We start from the raw sequence: 14,388 nt of genomic DNA on the forward strand, positions 1-14,388 counted from the left end.
TTTGATGGCATTTTAGTGAACATCCCAAAGCGCAACTTTGCCCCAATTTAACCATGTTCGTATCTATTACGGTTGCCGAGTTACCAATGCTCGTACCTCGAATTTGTAGCACCCTGTATAGATCAACACAAAAAATATAAAATTAATTTTATACCTATAAGGTTTTTAAGCGAGTGGTACTTTCAGTGTAAATTTATGCTTAAAAAAACATTTAACTTTGAGTCAATAATTACCAACTTCCTCATAAAATCTCCATTCCGGAAATACACCATGTTTAACTTGTACCAATCGATAAACAAGAAAGAACAGGACGAAAAAGAATCTCCAGTGATTGGTCACGAACGATGGTACCAAGAGCGTACTTCAAGATCGAGCAACAAACGCAAAAAGATTCGTAGAAGAGCACATAGCGCTGCAGAATTTTCGGACACAGTACTGACCGCAGCTGCCAAAAGGGCTGCTTTCAAGAATCGCAGTCACAGTACTGAGAAGAAAAGTGATGGGGATGAAAGCAAGGGTACTTCGCAGAGAGCTGATTCTATATCGAAAGTACTTTTTAGTTTTCGGAGGTAATGATTGTTATAAAATACTGATTTGAAACTTAATTTGAAAAAGCATATTCAAATATAGAAAGATATTGCAATATACAGGGTTATTCACCACATACGACACGAAGTATTGTAGCTACATGATCAGATTTTTACAAATTATAAGTTTTGGGTTCGTTGAAGGATTATTGGAGCTACAATTTAAAAATATTTTTACAAGATACAGACTGCAGACTCCCAAATAAATAAAAAATATCAAAGTTGTATTTTTTTAAATGGAACACCCTGTATATTATTACATTTTTAGTTTCTACGATTAAAATAAAGGCAAATTTGATTAAGGTTTATTACACTTAAACCTTACCGTTTTTTGAAATATTTTCAATTTTGTGAAATTGCAGTAAAAGTTTTAAGGCTTCATTTCTCCAAGGATATCAAAGTTTTAAATACTAAATATTTACTGAAGTTTATTTATTAATCAGTTATTGTGTTGCAATAATAAAAATAATACTACCTCATACAGAGTGTCTAAAATTTTATTTTAAATAATTACTAGGTATAAACGGCACTAACTTGTTTAATTTAAATGGAACGCCCTGTACATTTTAGGAGAATCACATGCATAATTTAATTGTCTATCAAATTGTATTATATCACTTTTTACCTATCCCTTCAAGTTTTCGTAGAAAATGCATTTTCTTATAATTTAGACCTCATATATACCTATGGAATATTGACATTTTAGATTGTTTTTAAAGCAACAAATGTACAAAATGTACAGACTAGTAATATTATCGTTTTTAACAAAATGATAATATTACTAGCCCATTTGTATGCAAAAAGAAAACTATTTAAATCTTCATTATTTCCGCCCAAATACTAATTAATTAGATACTTAATTATGCTCGTTAATAAATTATTCTAAATAAATGTGGATTTGAATCAAAAATCAATATAATAATAAGTTATAAAAATGAATGTCTCTGTTGTTATAAATAAGCATTTGTTAAAAAATGAAATATCATTTTTGAGGTGTTACTTTTTACCACCTAAAACTGTCTAAAACATATAAAAAATTAAGTTTTTTAGTATTTGGAGCAATTATTATTAATAAACGCAAACAGTCAATTAATGTAATTTGTGAGGGTCTCTCCGTTTTTGAGAACGCTCACGGACGCCGAGTTGCCTTGGTTCGGTACCTCGGGCGCCACCCCCAAAGTTTAAAGTGTTTGAGAGACTACTAGTGCCAGTACGGGTAGCTTTTATACAGTGGAGATACCAGGGAGTGATGAGATGAAAAGAAAATAAAACACACAATTAACTATAACGCAACACTAGGTCTTTATTTAACAAATTAATCATGTACAAAAAACAATCAAAGAAAGTTTACGCTCTCGAATTGCAACAATAATAAAATAAAATAAATGTTTAGAACCTCGTAAAGCAAAATTTACAATAACAACCGTGTACCTCTAGAGTTCTGATCGATTATTCCCCAATACGTAACTCTCTGACTGATTCTATCACGCGAACTCAAGACACGTTCCCGAAGTGACGTTCTATTAGACACGACGACGCAAGTTCCAGATCGGCGTCGGATTTAGCGGTGTCCCATTGGACATAGACACGTAGGTACCGGAGCAAAACACTCTACCACGACGCGACTCTCTAAACGGCGGCGACGTCGTTACAGGCGTCCCGATGGTCACAGCAACGTATTTATCGGAGCGGTGTCCTTTTTGACAGCGAAATATGGACCCCGGATCGGTGTCGGAGTTAAAAGCGTCCCGTGACACACACCCGAGTTCTGGATCGATCGCGAAGTTAACGGCGTCCCGTTGGATGCACAAACGCGTGTCCTGGATCGATCGCGAAGTTGACAGCGTCCCGTGGGATACACAAACGCGAGTCCTGGATTGATCGCGGAGTTAACAGCGTCCCGTGGGATACACAAACGCGAGTCCTGGATCGATCGCGAAGTTAACAGCGTCCCGTGGGATACACAAACGCGAGTCCTGGATCGATCGCGAAGTTAACAGCGTCCCGTTGGATACAGACGCGAGTCCCGGAGTGACGTTGACGTTAGCGGCGTCTCGGCGAGTTGTACGCCGTTCGGATAAGCGCAGCCCGTACACACACCGCCCGGTCAGGACAGCCTCGGGATTTCGGCGAGATCCCGTCCAGCGTCACTGTTGCAGGATGCCGTCCGGACGGCACACCTAGAGAAATACGGGAGCGACAAAACCAGCCTCGGGATTTGGGCGATATTCTATTCTAGCCCCATAAATATTCGCGACCCGTGCGTTTACTGAACTACCCTGGCTGTCCCTTAAGAAAACAATTAATCATTAACCCTTAATTAGTTTTTCCCGAGAGGTACGTTTTACCGGAGGAGATGTCAGACAGAACTCCGAAGAGCCACGATTCCTGGCGACCTGCCCTAGCACCACGTAGTCCCTCTTTTGCCTGGTCGGCAACCCAGGTGATTTTAATGTCAATAAAGGAAACTAAGGACTCTCGTCTCCGTAACCGAAGAATACGTCGTACTTGAGCAGATGTCAGACAGAAGTCCGAAGAGCCACGATTCCTGGCGACCTGCCGTAGCACTGAGTATTCCCTCTTTCGCCTGGTCGGCAATGGTTGTTCTCCCGCGCTTTTAATGTCAATAAAGTAACTAAGGACTCTCGTCTCCGCAACCGAAGGATACGTCGTACTTGAGCAGATGTCAGACAGAACTCCGAAGAGCCACGATTCCTGGCGACCTGCTCTAGCACTGGGTATTCCCTCTTTCGCCTGGTCGGCAATTGTTGCTCTCCCGCGCTTTTAATATCCTAACAATCCCGGCGACTAACTCCCTTATCCCTATAACGCGCCCAGGTAGTAGGTAGAGTAAACGCTAATAACAACAAAAATAATACGACCTACCCTCGATCACTTCGGCGGTGGGTGCTTACCTTGTACAGTACGGCGACGATCGGCGGCTGGCAGCTGGTCACTTGGCGGGGCACTCCGGTCTCGACTTCACTGTTTCGCGTGCGACCACAAATCTTGTAAAAATATTTTTAAATTGTAGCTCTAATAGTCCTTCAACGAACCCAAAACTTACAATTTGTAAAAATCTAATCGTTTAGCTACAATACTCCGTGTCGTATGTGGTGAACAACCCTGTATAGAAAATGCTTGAATCAAAATGTAAACAAAAATGTAAAGAACAAATGACTGCAACTGTCAAATCGATTGGTCTCAATCATTCCAGATTATCTGGTCAATCAGTCATCCCTATGACGAGATTGATAAAAAAATCTAAATTCACCCCTCATACCGTTGGTTAACCTCGATCATTGATTACGTACTTTAAAAAAGACTAAATTTTTTGATTTAAGTACAAATGTATAGTTTTTAGATTTTTTCCTATACTTGGTAGTATAAGAAGGTATTACTTGCCATATTTCATAGTTCGAGGTCAACGGAAAATACCCTATAAATTTTGATTCCCTTGAGAGCGTCGAAATATACGTTTTTTACGGCATAAACCACTGTATCTTTTTTTACGTTAACTTAGAAGTTTTATTTTTTCACAGCTTCAAAGGACTGTAGACTTCAGTATACTAAGGGCTGGTAAAGGTTAGTTTTGGGTTGAGATTTCCGTATGTAAGAAAAGTACAATGCGTTTATAATGTACTGAACAAAGAGAGAACAGTAATAACGTTGCCAAACGTATGAAATAAATCGAGAAACTGTGAAGATTGCTAAGAGACATGGAAGGGGATATAGCAGATTCGTCGCGGTCGACCGGTCGACCCAATCAGTACTTAAAATTCTAGGTAAAGGTGGGTGTATATCATACGTTCAGCTTCCCGATTTAATTACGTCTTGTGGTACTTAATTTGTTAACGAGTCATTGTAATTTTCCCTATAGCTTGTAAATTTTTAAGTGCAGATTAGAAACACTTGTACGTTTGGTAAAAATAAGTGGAAATGAGTTGGTGTTTGACAGTCAAAAATCGATATCTCGAAATCCATTAGAAATAATTGAGTATAGTTTTTTCAAAAACTTTCTTAATATTTCTGCTATATTTTCTTCCAAGGCAGTATGTGAAAATCTTTATAAATAACAAAGTTACACGATTGCTGAAAATTGCTATGCACTAAAAGTAAATGGATGGGTTTTTGAAAAAAAAACAAGCCTATCCAATTCTTCTTATTTAAACATCTTGTAAAAGATCCTGAACTTCAAAATAAAAAATAGTTTCAATATCCAAAGTGGTTCTTGAGTTATCGCGTGTTATGTGTTAAAAAGTTGAGTTTTTAAATTATCGCGATTACTGATGTTTTCTCGTTATAAAAAAATAGACACCTTAACGATATCCTTATAATTCCATTTCAGATGCTCAGAAGCATATCTAATTTTATCTAGTTATCTGTTTGAAAAAAAAATCTGTTAAAAATAATCGGTTTACCATAGTGATTTTACTTTACTTGATAGGGAAAGGCGTACCAGAGAAATGTGGCAACGCCGCAACAGCACACCGTTGCATTTCTCTCACTCCGTGTTAATAAGATTCCTATGTTATTTACTTCCCACACATGTAAATACCAACCCAAAAGTAAGAGTTGCCAGCACGGTATGGCTTTAATTTCAATTCGATAGCTCCACGCATTTCCAAGATAAAGGGTCTTGACAGACAGACTGACGGACAATAAAGTTATCTTATAAGTGTTTCCTTTTTTTGTCTTTCAGATACGGAACCCTAAAAACTTTTAATAATTTTCAATTATTTCAACATATCAAAAAATTGATTTATTACGTGAAAACTTTTCTTGTTATTTCAATAAAGGAAGTAAATTTTTGAATTGATATATGTTCTTAACCCATATATGCTAGTGGCTCTACAGTTTAGTCTATAAATAGCATTAATGAAATATTTAGTACGCTAGATAATATATAAAGGGAATAACCTCCGGCCATTAGATATATATATAGATCATTCTATTTTTGAATACACATTAACATGTTATAAATTAAAAAACTGTACACGCTTAGTATAAAATACATGCATGTTTGGCGTGCATTTCTAGATTATCTTTTTGTTAAAATTCTTCTCTATTTATGAATATTACTTTATTTATACCTTTTATATTAAAGTTTCAACTGAATGAAAGATATCTAAATAAAGGGGAGACAGAACATTGGTAAATTATTAATTTATTTAGATGTTTTTGGTTGTAACTTTAAGCTGTAAGGATTCTAACTATAGCCAAGTATAATTAAAAATATAAAGAATTTAGAATAAAAATCTCTTTTTTGCTAGAACTATGACCAAACTTATTAACGAGTATCTAAATCGACTCTTACTCACGAGATATCCTCATCGTATCATCCAACCTACAACCTACAACCATGAAGGAGCAGTGTGTGTATAGTGTGACATGAGTGAGCAATCTAAAATAGATTTAAAAACTTCTGTGGTGACTTTTATGACAATTGTCTTTAATATCTCGAGGTATATCCTCTCTAACAAACCTTTCGAGATTTTGCTCCCATGTTAACATATAATGATCTCCATATTGTTGCGGAGCCGTATGGACTCAGCCTAACCTGACTAATATGTCCCGCCCCCATATGACCTTAATATCGCATTAAAGAATAGACTCCGTAATGATTCATAGAACGTTCGAGAAAAATCGAGTTCCACTGGAATAGAGTCGTACATACGAGAACATTCTAAACCTTCTCTATGCACCTAATAATCTAATGGACTATTCGAGAACTGTTTAGCTGTGGGTATATAACCCGAGGTCTGTGCAGAGGAGGACGGAAATAACCGGTCGACGCGTACAGTTTTACGGCGCTAAATTCAAAATAAATTCCTTTTAGATAAATAGTAAATAAGTGTTAAATAGTTATTTAAGTAGTTTTATCGTTATTGTTTTGTTACTTAGTGTAAAATAAATTATGTTTAAATAAATTAGACTTTCTATGCACACGGAACCGACGAAAAACGTAACAATATAATCTCCTCGGTGTTTGAGTTCTCACTGATAATGACACTAATTCATCAGCTGTTGTATTCTTTTTAGCAATTAAAGTGTTCATTCAGAAAAAAGTTCAAAGGCCTAAATTTATTGTAAAATTAAAGTAGAAAAAAAACTAAAACAATTTAGAGGGAGAGAGAGAGTTTTTATTTCCGGTTAGGTGTTGGGAATGGAGATACCGAGAATCCATTTACTTGATTAAATCCTTAAGTAAATACCAGTGCAATAATATTCTGTATTATTTGGTCTATTTTATTCAGTTGAAATGGTAAAATGTACAGGGTGGTCCGAACTGTATTCCGGAAACTTCGGCAACATATTCTGTAGATATAATTACAAAGTAATTTTTATAAGCAAAAAAGTTCATATAAATGTATGTCCTAAAATGATTTTTTCATTCTACAGGGTGTAGAAATATCATTTTTATTTCGATTTTTTCCAAATAACTTCTGAAGTAACGGCGATATATTTGGATGAAAATTGGTGTCTGCGAGTTTTGTGGCATAAGAAATTTGATTTTTATGTCAATATGACTCTTTTTTGTAGGGGGCGCTACCTGCATGTGTTTAATTGTTCTGAAGAGTAATACTTTTTTGTCCGTACCCGTATAAAACTACTGAGTGAAAAAATATACATTTCCATGATATTTTACGTAAAAAATGTCTCTTGATAAAAATCGCTACGAGCAACTTTTCTCAAGATATTTGGAATGGAAATAGTCAATACTCGTCATTATTGACAAAAAATAAACATTAAACATTAAAAATAAACATGTTGGAAAACACCCTTTTACGTAGAAAACGTCGTAAATGTATAATATTTTTTAGTCAGTAGTTTTATAGAGGTACGGACGAAAAGTTCATTCAAATTTTTCGTATCAAAAAACTCCCAGACACCAATTTTTATCCAAATATTGACGTTACTTCAGAAATTATTTGGAGAAAATCGAAATAAAAATGAAACTTTTACACCCTGTATCTTCGACACGCAGCATGTTAAGGTGCGTTCACACCCGCTGCGCTGCTCTGCGCCCCACCGCGCGAAACATTTTTTTAACATGTACTTTTGAAGTGTATTTTTTTAGCGCGCACAAAAGTATATGTTAAAAAAATGATTTGCGCGGCGCGGAGCGGCGCAGCCGAGCCGGTGTGAACGCACTTTTAGGACATACTTTATACGAACTTTTTTTACGACATTTAGACGAACTTTTTTTACTTGTTTTTATAATCTGAATTCTGCTTCAGAGTACAGTTCAGACAACCGTGTATATCGTTGATTACTTTTTTTTGGCAAACACATTTTTCCCCCAATTTTTATTTTCAAAACAGTGATAATGATTGATAAAAAAATTGTCAATTATTCAGGGAACCTAAATCTGCGAAAATTAAGGAATGTATTTAAAATAAAAATTTTTTTATAATATCTATACCTCTTTAGCAGGTCTATTTCTTGAGAACCGTATTTAACAAAAAAAAACAACTTTTTTATAGTTTAGATAATATTTTTCTCGATAATATTTTTAAGCCAGATATTGTACTCGTAATCTACGACAGTGATGTACATAAACATAACACAATGATGTGCATAAAATTTTCAACATAGTTATTCTAGTTTTTTTTCTAATGCATACTAATCGAGAATTACCGCATGTGTGATACATCCAGAAATTTAATACACTGTAGTTTTTCATTCATAACGATTGAACTAGTAAAAGCAAATAATTTAAAATTAAATAAAAGAACATCTAATGAGTATTTCGCGTGTTTTCTTTCAGAGTATGTTACTCCAAAGCGTATTCAATAAAAGAGAATCAGAGAAAACAGAAAACAATGAACTTAGTGACATTATAAATAGAATTTATTTTACAGAATATATTTAACCTTATTTTAGACCTATCAATTTTTTAAAAAATAAATATCACACGTTTGATTATTGGATAACATGCATTTATTAACTATTTCTTTATTTCTTTTAGACATGAGTCAGCTATTTGATCCGTGACTATCTGGTATAAGTTATAACATTAATACATTTTTGCTTGTAATCAGCTTCATGCAAACTACAAATTAGTTTTTAGATAAAGGCCATAAAACATTCTTTAATTTTATAAAGTAACTTTATATTGTTGACATAAAAACTAAAAAAAATATATTGAACATAATTAAAATATTAGAATTAAAGAAACTTGTTAATAAGTAAAATAAAACATTTAATAATTTTCATAAAATCGTATGCTTTCTTAATGTGATATTATGCAAAAGATTTTTGGTACTTTGTGGTAGTTTGTTAGTAGGTCGATCCCACTTCTGATGTCAGAATGTAGTACGTATTTTTCAAATAAAACACTGGATTTTCTTTATAATGTAAGAATAACTTGAATTAACTAAATCTCGCGCCCAAAACTAGGTTGGCAACTCTAGTGATTTTTTTAAAGGAAGTATTGTTAGGTAAGGATTATGGATAGTTGTTGTTGAAAAATTTGAAAGGTGGAGAAAAAAAATTACGAAAATTTATTGGTCATTTTATTAAGAAAATTCGTTAAAATTGTCGCTCCCCCATTTATAATAACTCCTTTATTCCGTCCTAGAACTCAAAATTACTTAAGAGCGACCCCTTCTCAATCGCCCGTTCTAGGTTTACGTTCCAACGTTCCAACTTCTCGTTACATACTATCTAGAGTCATTCCCTAAATTATAAAGGGCTAAATCTCACATATATGTATAAAGTGAAGGGTCCAGGGGAATAACTTGATAAGCATTACTTTCTTAATTTTAGGATTATACAATATTATAGTAGGTTTCACTAGTTCCTAGAAATATATAACCTCTGCAGGGCAAGAAGCTGTTAAATCCTATGATATATGCCTAGTAAAAATATAGAATACACGGAAAGAACTTGATAACCACCAGCCGTATGCTCTCCTATAAAATTAGTGAAATGGCGCTTATCATGTTTTCCCCTGGACCCTTCGAATACAATTAAGAAGTTTCCTTACATTTTGGTTTAAATATTTGGTAACATAAGAACATAAAATTAATATGAATAAATATATTTTAGGCAATAGTATATTTTAAATACATTACCAAAAAAATATTAAAGTAATTCCTTGATTTTTTTTATTCCAAAAATATAAAAATTTTGAAGTTTCTTTTTGTATTATAAATGTTTTATTAAAATATTTCTTATCCCGCCACGCCATATGAAGTCGAACGTACATATATAATATAAACGAACATTCTCTTAAGTTCTTAACCTTTTCGTTCGTATACATCATATACATATATTCATATCAATCACCGCCAGGAAAAGATTAAATATCGCTTTTTTATGTAATTTTTTGCAGTTCAAATTAGATCCGATATGTTTAAACGTTAAGAAAATCAACCGGGAACTGAAAATATATCCGAACGTTAAGAGATACCCAACGATACTGGCTTTAAAATGACTTGCTTTATGCTTGTAAAATTTTTGGCAGTAGGCAGGACCTAGTACCAACACCAACTAAAAACTAACTGAGTTGCCCATCGATTGACTAAGTGTTATCCCCTCGCACACACATATTCCCCCAGGACTTATTTAATAATTATTATTACTATTTTTAATTTGTTTTGTTTATTTATTTATTATTATTTTTAATTCAATTTTTCTTGGATTACAATAATTTGCTTACTTTTCTAATTAATTTTAAGTGTATAAATAACGCTGATATTCGTGCAAATCTATAATTCCTTATTTAGTTCTTAACGAATATACAGTGTTGTCCGGACTGTATTCCGGAAACTTCGGCAGCATATTCTGCAGATAAAAATAATTAAAAAAGTTTGTATAAATGTATGTCCTAAAATGCTTTGTTTCGGAGATACAGGATGTAATTTTTCCAAATAATTTCTGAAATAACCTCAATATTTGGATGAAAATTGGTGTCTGGGATTTTTTTGGCATGAACAATTTGATTTGGATGTCAATATGACTCCTATTTGTAGGGAGCGTCACCTACATGTGTTTTAACTGTTTTAAAGAGTAATAAGTTTTCGTCCGTACCTGTATAAAACTACTGAGTGAAAAAATATGCATTTCCGTTATTTTCTACGTAAAAAATGTCTCTTGGTAAAAAACTCCCAGACACCAATTTTCATCCAAATACTGACGTTACTTCAGAAATTATTTTGAAAAAATCGAAATAAAAATGAAACTTCTATACTTTGTATCTTCGGAACTAAGCATTTTAGGACATACATTTATACGAACTTTTTACTTATGTTTATCTGCAGAATATGCTGTCGAAGTTTCTGGAATACAGTTCGGACGACCCTGCATAACAAAACCAAGGATTGTCTTTAAAGGAACTTACAGGTTCTTTTTTAAGATATTTAGAAAAAGGACAATCTTTAACAAGCGCTACAGATGTTATTACATTAACTCTATAATTTATTTCACAATTTTATATCCAAAATACGTTTGCTTTAACCCGTGGGAGGTCTATGTACGTACGTGAACTTTTCGAATCTTTACGTTTTATTGCAACTATATTGCTCCAACTAGGCTCTGGGGTGTTATAACAACGGATAGAGATAAAGTATTATTAGATTACCGAAATATGTTAAGTGTACGTGTTTCTTTTCCCAGCATTTTTGAACATTTTAGCTGGTTTAAATTTAAGAATCGCTAAAATTTATTTAACTTCTAAATATCTCTAAGTAGATTACTGTGTTTAGATTGAAATAGAGCTTTGTTGACACAAATGATCGCATATGTGCTTGAAGAGAAACCAATCTTCATCAATAACCTTTTTATTGTTTCCTTTCTATATTTGCAGCCAGTCTCCTATACTAGTACCTCACACTTGCTTATACAGGTCCTTTTGATAAGATGGGAGCATAGTTCCTCCGGTTCTAGCATTGTTTTTCCAAATAAAAAATGTCGCTTACGATCTAGAGCCTCGCAGTGACGAATTATGTGCTGTGCTGTTTCAGGATCTTTATCGCAGAGTTTACAGAAAATACTTCCTAGATATAGGTTGAGCTTGCTCAGGTAGCACTTGACAGCCATATATCCTGTCAAGAGAACTGTTGTAATCCTTATTTTATTCCTTCTGAGCATTAGCAGTTCCTTTGTGGTTTTAGAATTAGGTCTTTGGATGAGGACCTTTCTATGTCTGTACCTCGGCCTGTGCTTACTGCAGTTTTACTGTACTGCAGGTCATACATTTTGGTATTCCCAATCTCTGAATCAATATAATATTCAACCTTAGATTCATTAATATCAATGCTTTTAATTCGTTAAAATATTTTTAACTAGATATATCTGTTCCAATAGGCGTATTTAAAAGAGTAATTTTTATGTTTCAGACAATCAACCCAACCAAAATTCGAGTACAGTGCCGTAAAAACCGACGCCGGCAATGACAAATACAGGCCTGAATCGACCATACGAAATGGCGTTTTTGTTGCTGTCAAAAGAAACCTGGAGGATAGCGAACGATACGAACTCAGAGCTCAACTGGGCGAAATTGGTCATAGAGCTGAGAAAAACTGGTAAGCTGACTTTAATCGATAGCTTCTTTCTCAGTTTTAAAAACAAAAATTCAAAAGAAACTACTTACAGCGCTGCAGCACACTATGGTTTATAGAAGCTACTTTTTGGCCAAAATTAAACAACTTACATTTAATAGAAAATATTGACTGTAAATTTGTGTTTTTCATAAAATAATAAAAGGCTAATAAAATGAAGTTATTTTTAATTATTATTTTTCTCATTCAACGTGTGATTAACTTTTATCTATGAAGCATCTTCTGTATCTAGTTCCAAAAAAGAAAGTTGATCAATCGAATTACTGCTGTCCAAAAAACAATCTTCTTTAGAAATATCTTCTTGCTCTTCTTCTTTTTGCATTTCTTCTTCTCCTTGCTCTTCCTCCTCGTATTCCTCTTCTTTTCCATGATTCACTTCAAAATGTTCTTCATTTAACTTCTTTTCGATAAGGTCAGGTACACGAATTAGGTTAAGTACATCGGCAGGATAACTAAATTTACAAAGCAGCCTGCACAAGAAGTAAAGTATTTTGCAGCATGCACTAGTAAAGCCCCATCCTGCTTATGTTCCTCGGAAACTTTTGAGGTCGTTCTTCTCTGGGTTATGGAAGATTGCTCTGAAAAAGGTAATCGTGGGCGGCCGGCAGATGATGTGGATGGAAGGGGTTCATTTAACTCAAGGATAAAATCCTCCTTTAACCAGTCTTCATTTTGTTTTAAAAAAAAATTTTAAGCCGCGAAGCCGCCTGCCATCTTCTTTCAAAGTTTATACAAAGGCGATTTATCTTTTTTTCCATTGTGCCTGATAATTCTTGTCAATTAATCTGAAATTTCTGTCTTACAAAATTTAAAACATACCCGTTTTTCTCAACTTTATCGGCCGCTTGTAGCCATTTTTCCAAAAGATCTATTTTTTTCAATCGACAACATAGCAGAAAAAAAAATCTTTTAAAAAAAAGTTGCAGCTAGTAGCAGCCAATTTTTTCTTTGATATGTTCAGAAAGGATTGTTTCAAATTTTACAATAACATCTAGCATGGAGAAACATGGAGAATTTTTTATAAGTCAAACTAAACTTTTAACTTTTTGTTTATGTTCTGTCTTAAACTCATTATTTTTAATTAATTAAAAAATAATAGACGCTGATTCTTATGTGCAATTGTTGTGTACATAAAGTGTAAAAATAACAGTGATCCGTTTTTATATCCCACTGAAATATATTACTTAATATTCACCAAAACTCTTCCGAAAATAAACAACTGAATAGGCACAAATACTTCACTAGAACGTCTGAATATAAATGCTGATAAGGAATAAAAATGAAAACTAAACAAAAATATGTGCTTGTGGTCTTCTTCATTTGTATATCTGCTTGCATTCCACTTACAAAAAAAGTCCATATACAGTGAGTCTAAAATATGTATTTTGGCCAAAATATTAGCTTCTAGAAACCATAGTGCAGCACGGAATATAACATTAAATTAATTTTCATTTTCAGGTTTACCGTCCACGATTTGAACATTGGCGCTGAAAGACTGCTTACGTTGTTACCATTGCCGTCCACCTGTCCAATTATTCCATCTCCGCAAATTAGAGAAGTTTTCCTAGAACTTTTTAGGTACCTAACACTTAATAAAAGCTGCCACTTCTCATAAAAATAAAACAATAATAATTTAAAAAAAATGTGTGTGCACTTCGTGCGCATATTTGAAGTGAAACTTCATACATTCGTCTGTCTGTCTGTCCGTCTACCATTCGGGTACCTCTATCCACGTGCCGAGTTTGGAACCAAACTCGGCATCAACCCATAATTAAGAAAAAACCTGATGATTTCGTCCATTTAGAGGCATCGCGCATCGGTTCGAATCGTCGAGTGCGTGATCCTGTAGCCCGTCCCCAATTATGCCAAAATCGACCCACATTTTTCTTCAATATCAAATCCTTAGTCCCATCCTGATGAAAATGTAAACGAAACGTCGCGTCATATCCAACTTTGCAGGGTGGGATCGTGTTCACCGTCGCTCACATAGCCTATTCACCAAATTTGGTCGCGATCGGACGACGATCAACTTTTGACGTTTCTTACGTCAAAAGTAACTGTCACAGTGGCACGTGTCGTACACGGTCAAGTTGACTTTGGTCCAATCTATAGACGTACCAAATTTCATTTAAATTGGACGATTTTTTGATTTGACTCATTGATGATGAGGTTTCGTAGTGCACGAAATATCGTCAAAAATATCATGAGAAGATGCCTACATTCCGAGTTTCTGC

At 34.2% G+C, this 14,388-nt stretch overlaps 1 protein-coding gene across 1 annotated transcript; it reads left to right on the forward strand.

Moving 5' to 3' along the window:
• Positions 1-204: 204 nt before the first annotated feature.
• Positions 205-13,732, forward strand: LOC115874100 (slowpoke-binding protein-like; the record flags this gene model as incomplete). Its single annotated transcript, XM_030889163.1, has 3 exons — positions 205-569; positions 11,933-12,118; positions 13,613-13,732. Coding segments are annotated over exons 1-3 (605 nt in total), but the record flags the coding sequence as incomplete, so codon positions are not given.
• Between the last annotated feature and the right edge of the window lie 656 nt (positions 13,733-14,388).

Source organism: Sitophilus oryzae, unplaced genomic scaffold (assembly GCF_002938485.1).
Source record: "Sitophilus oryzae breed Bouriz unplaced genomic scaffold, Soryzae_2.0 scaffold_1226_pilon_pilon, whole genome shotgun sequence".
Taxonomy (NCBI): Eukaryota; Metazoa; Arthropoda; class Insecta; order Coleoptera; family Curculionidae; genus Sitophilus; species Sitophilus oryzae.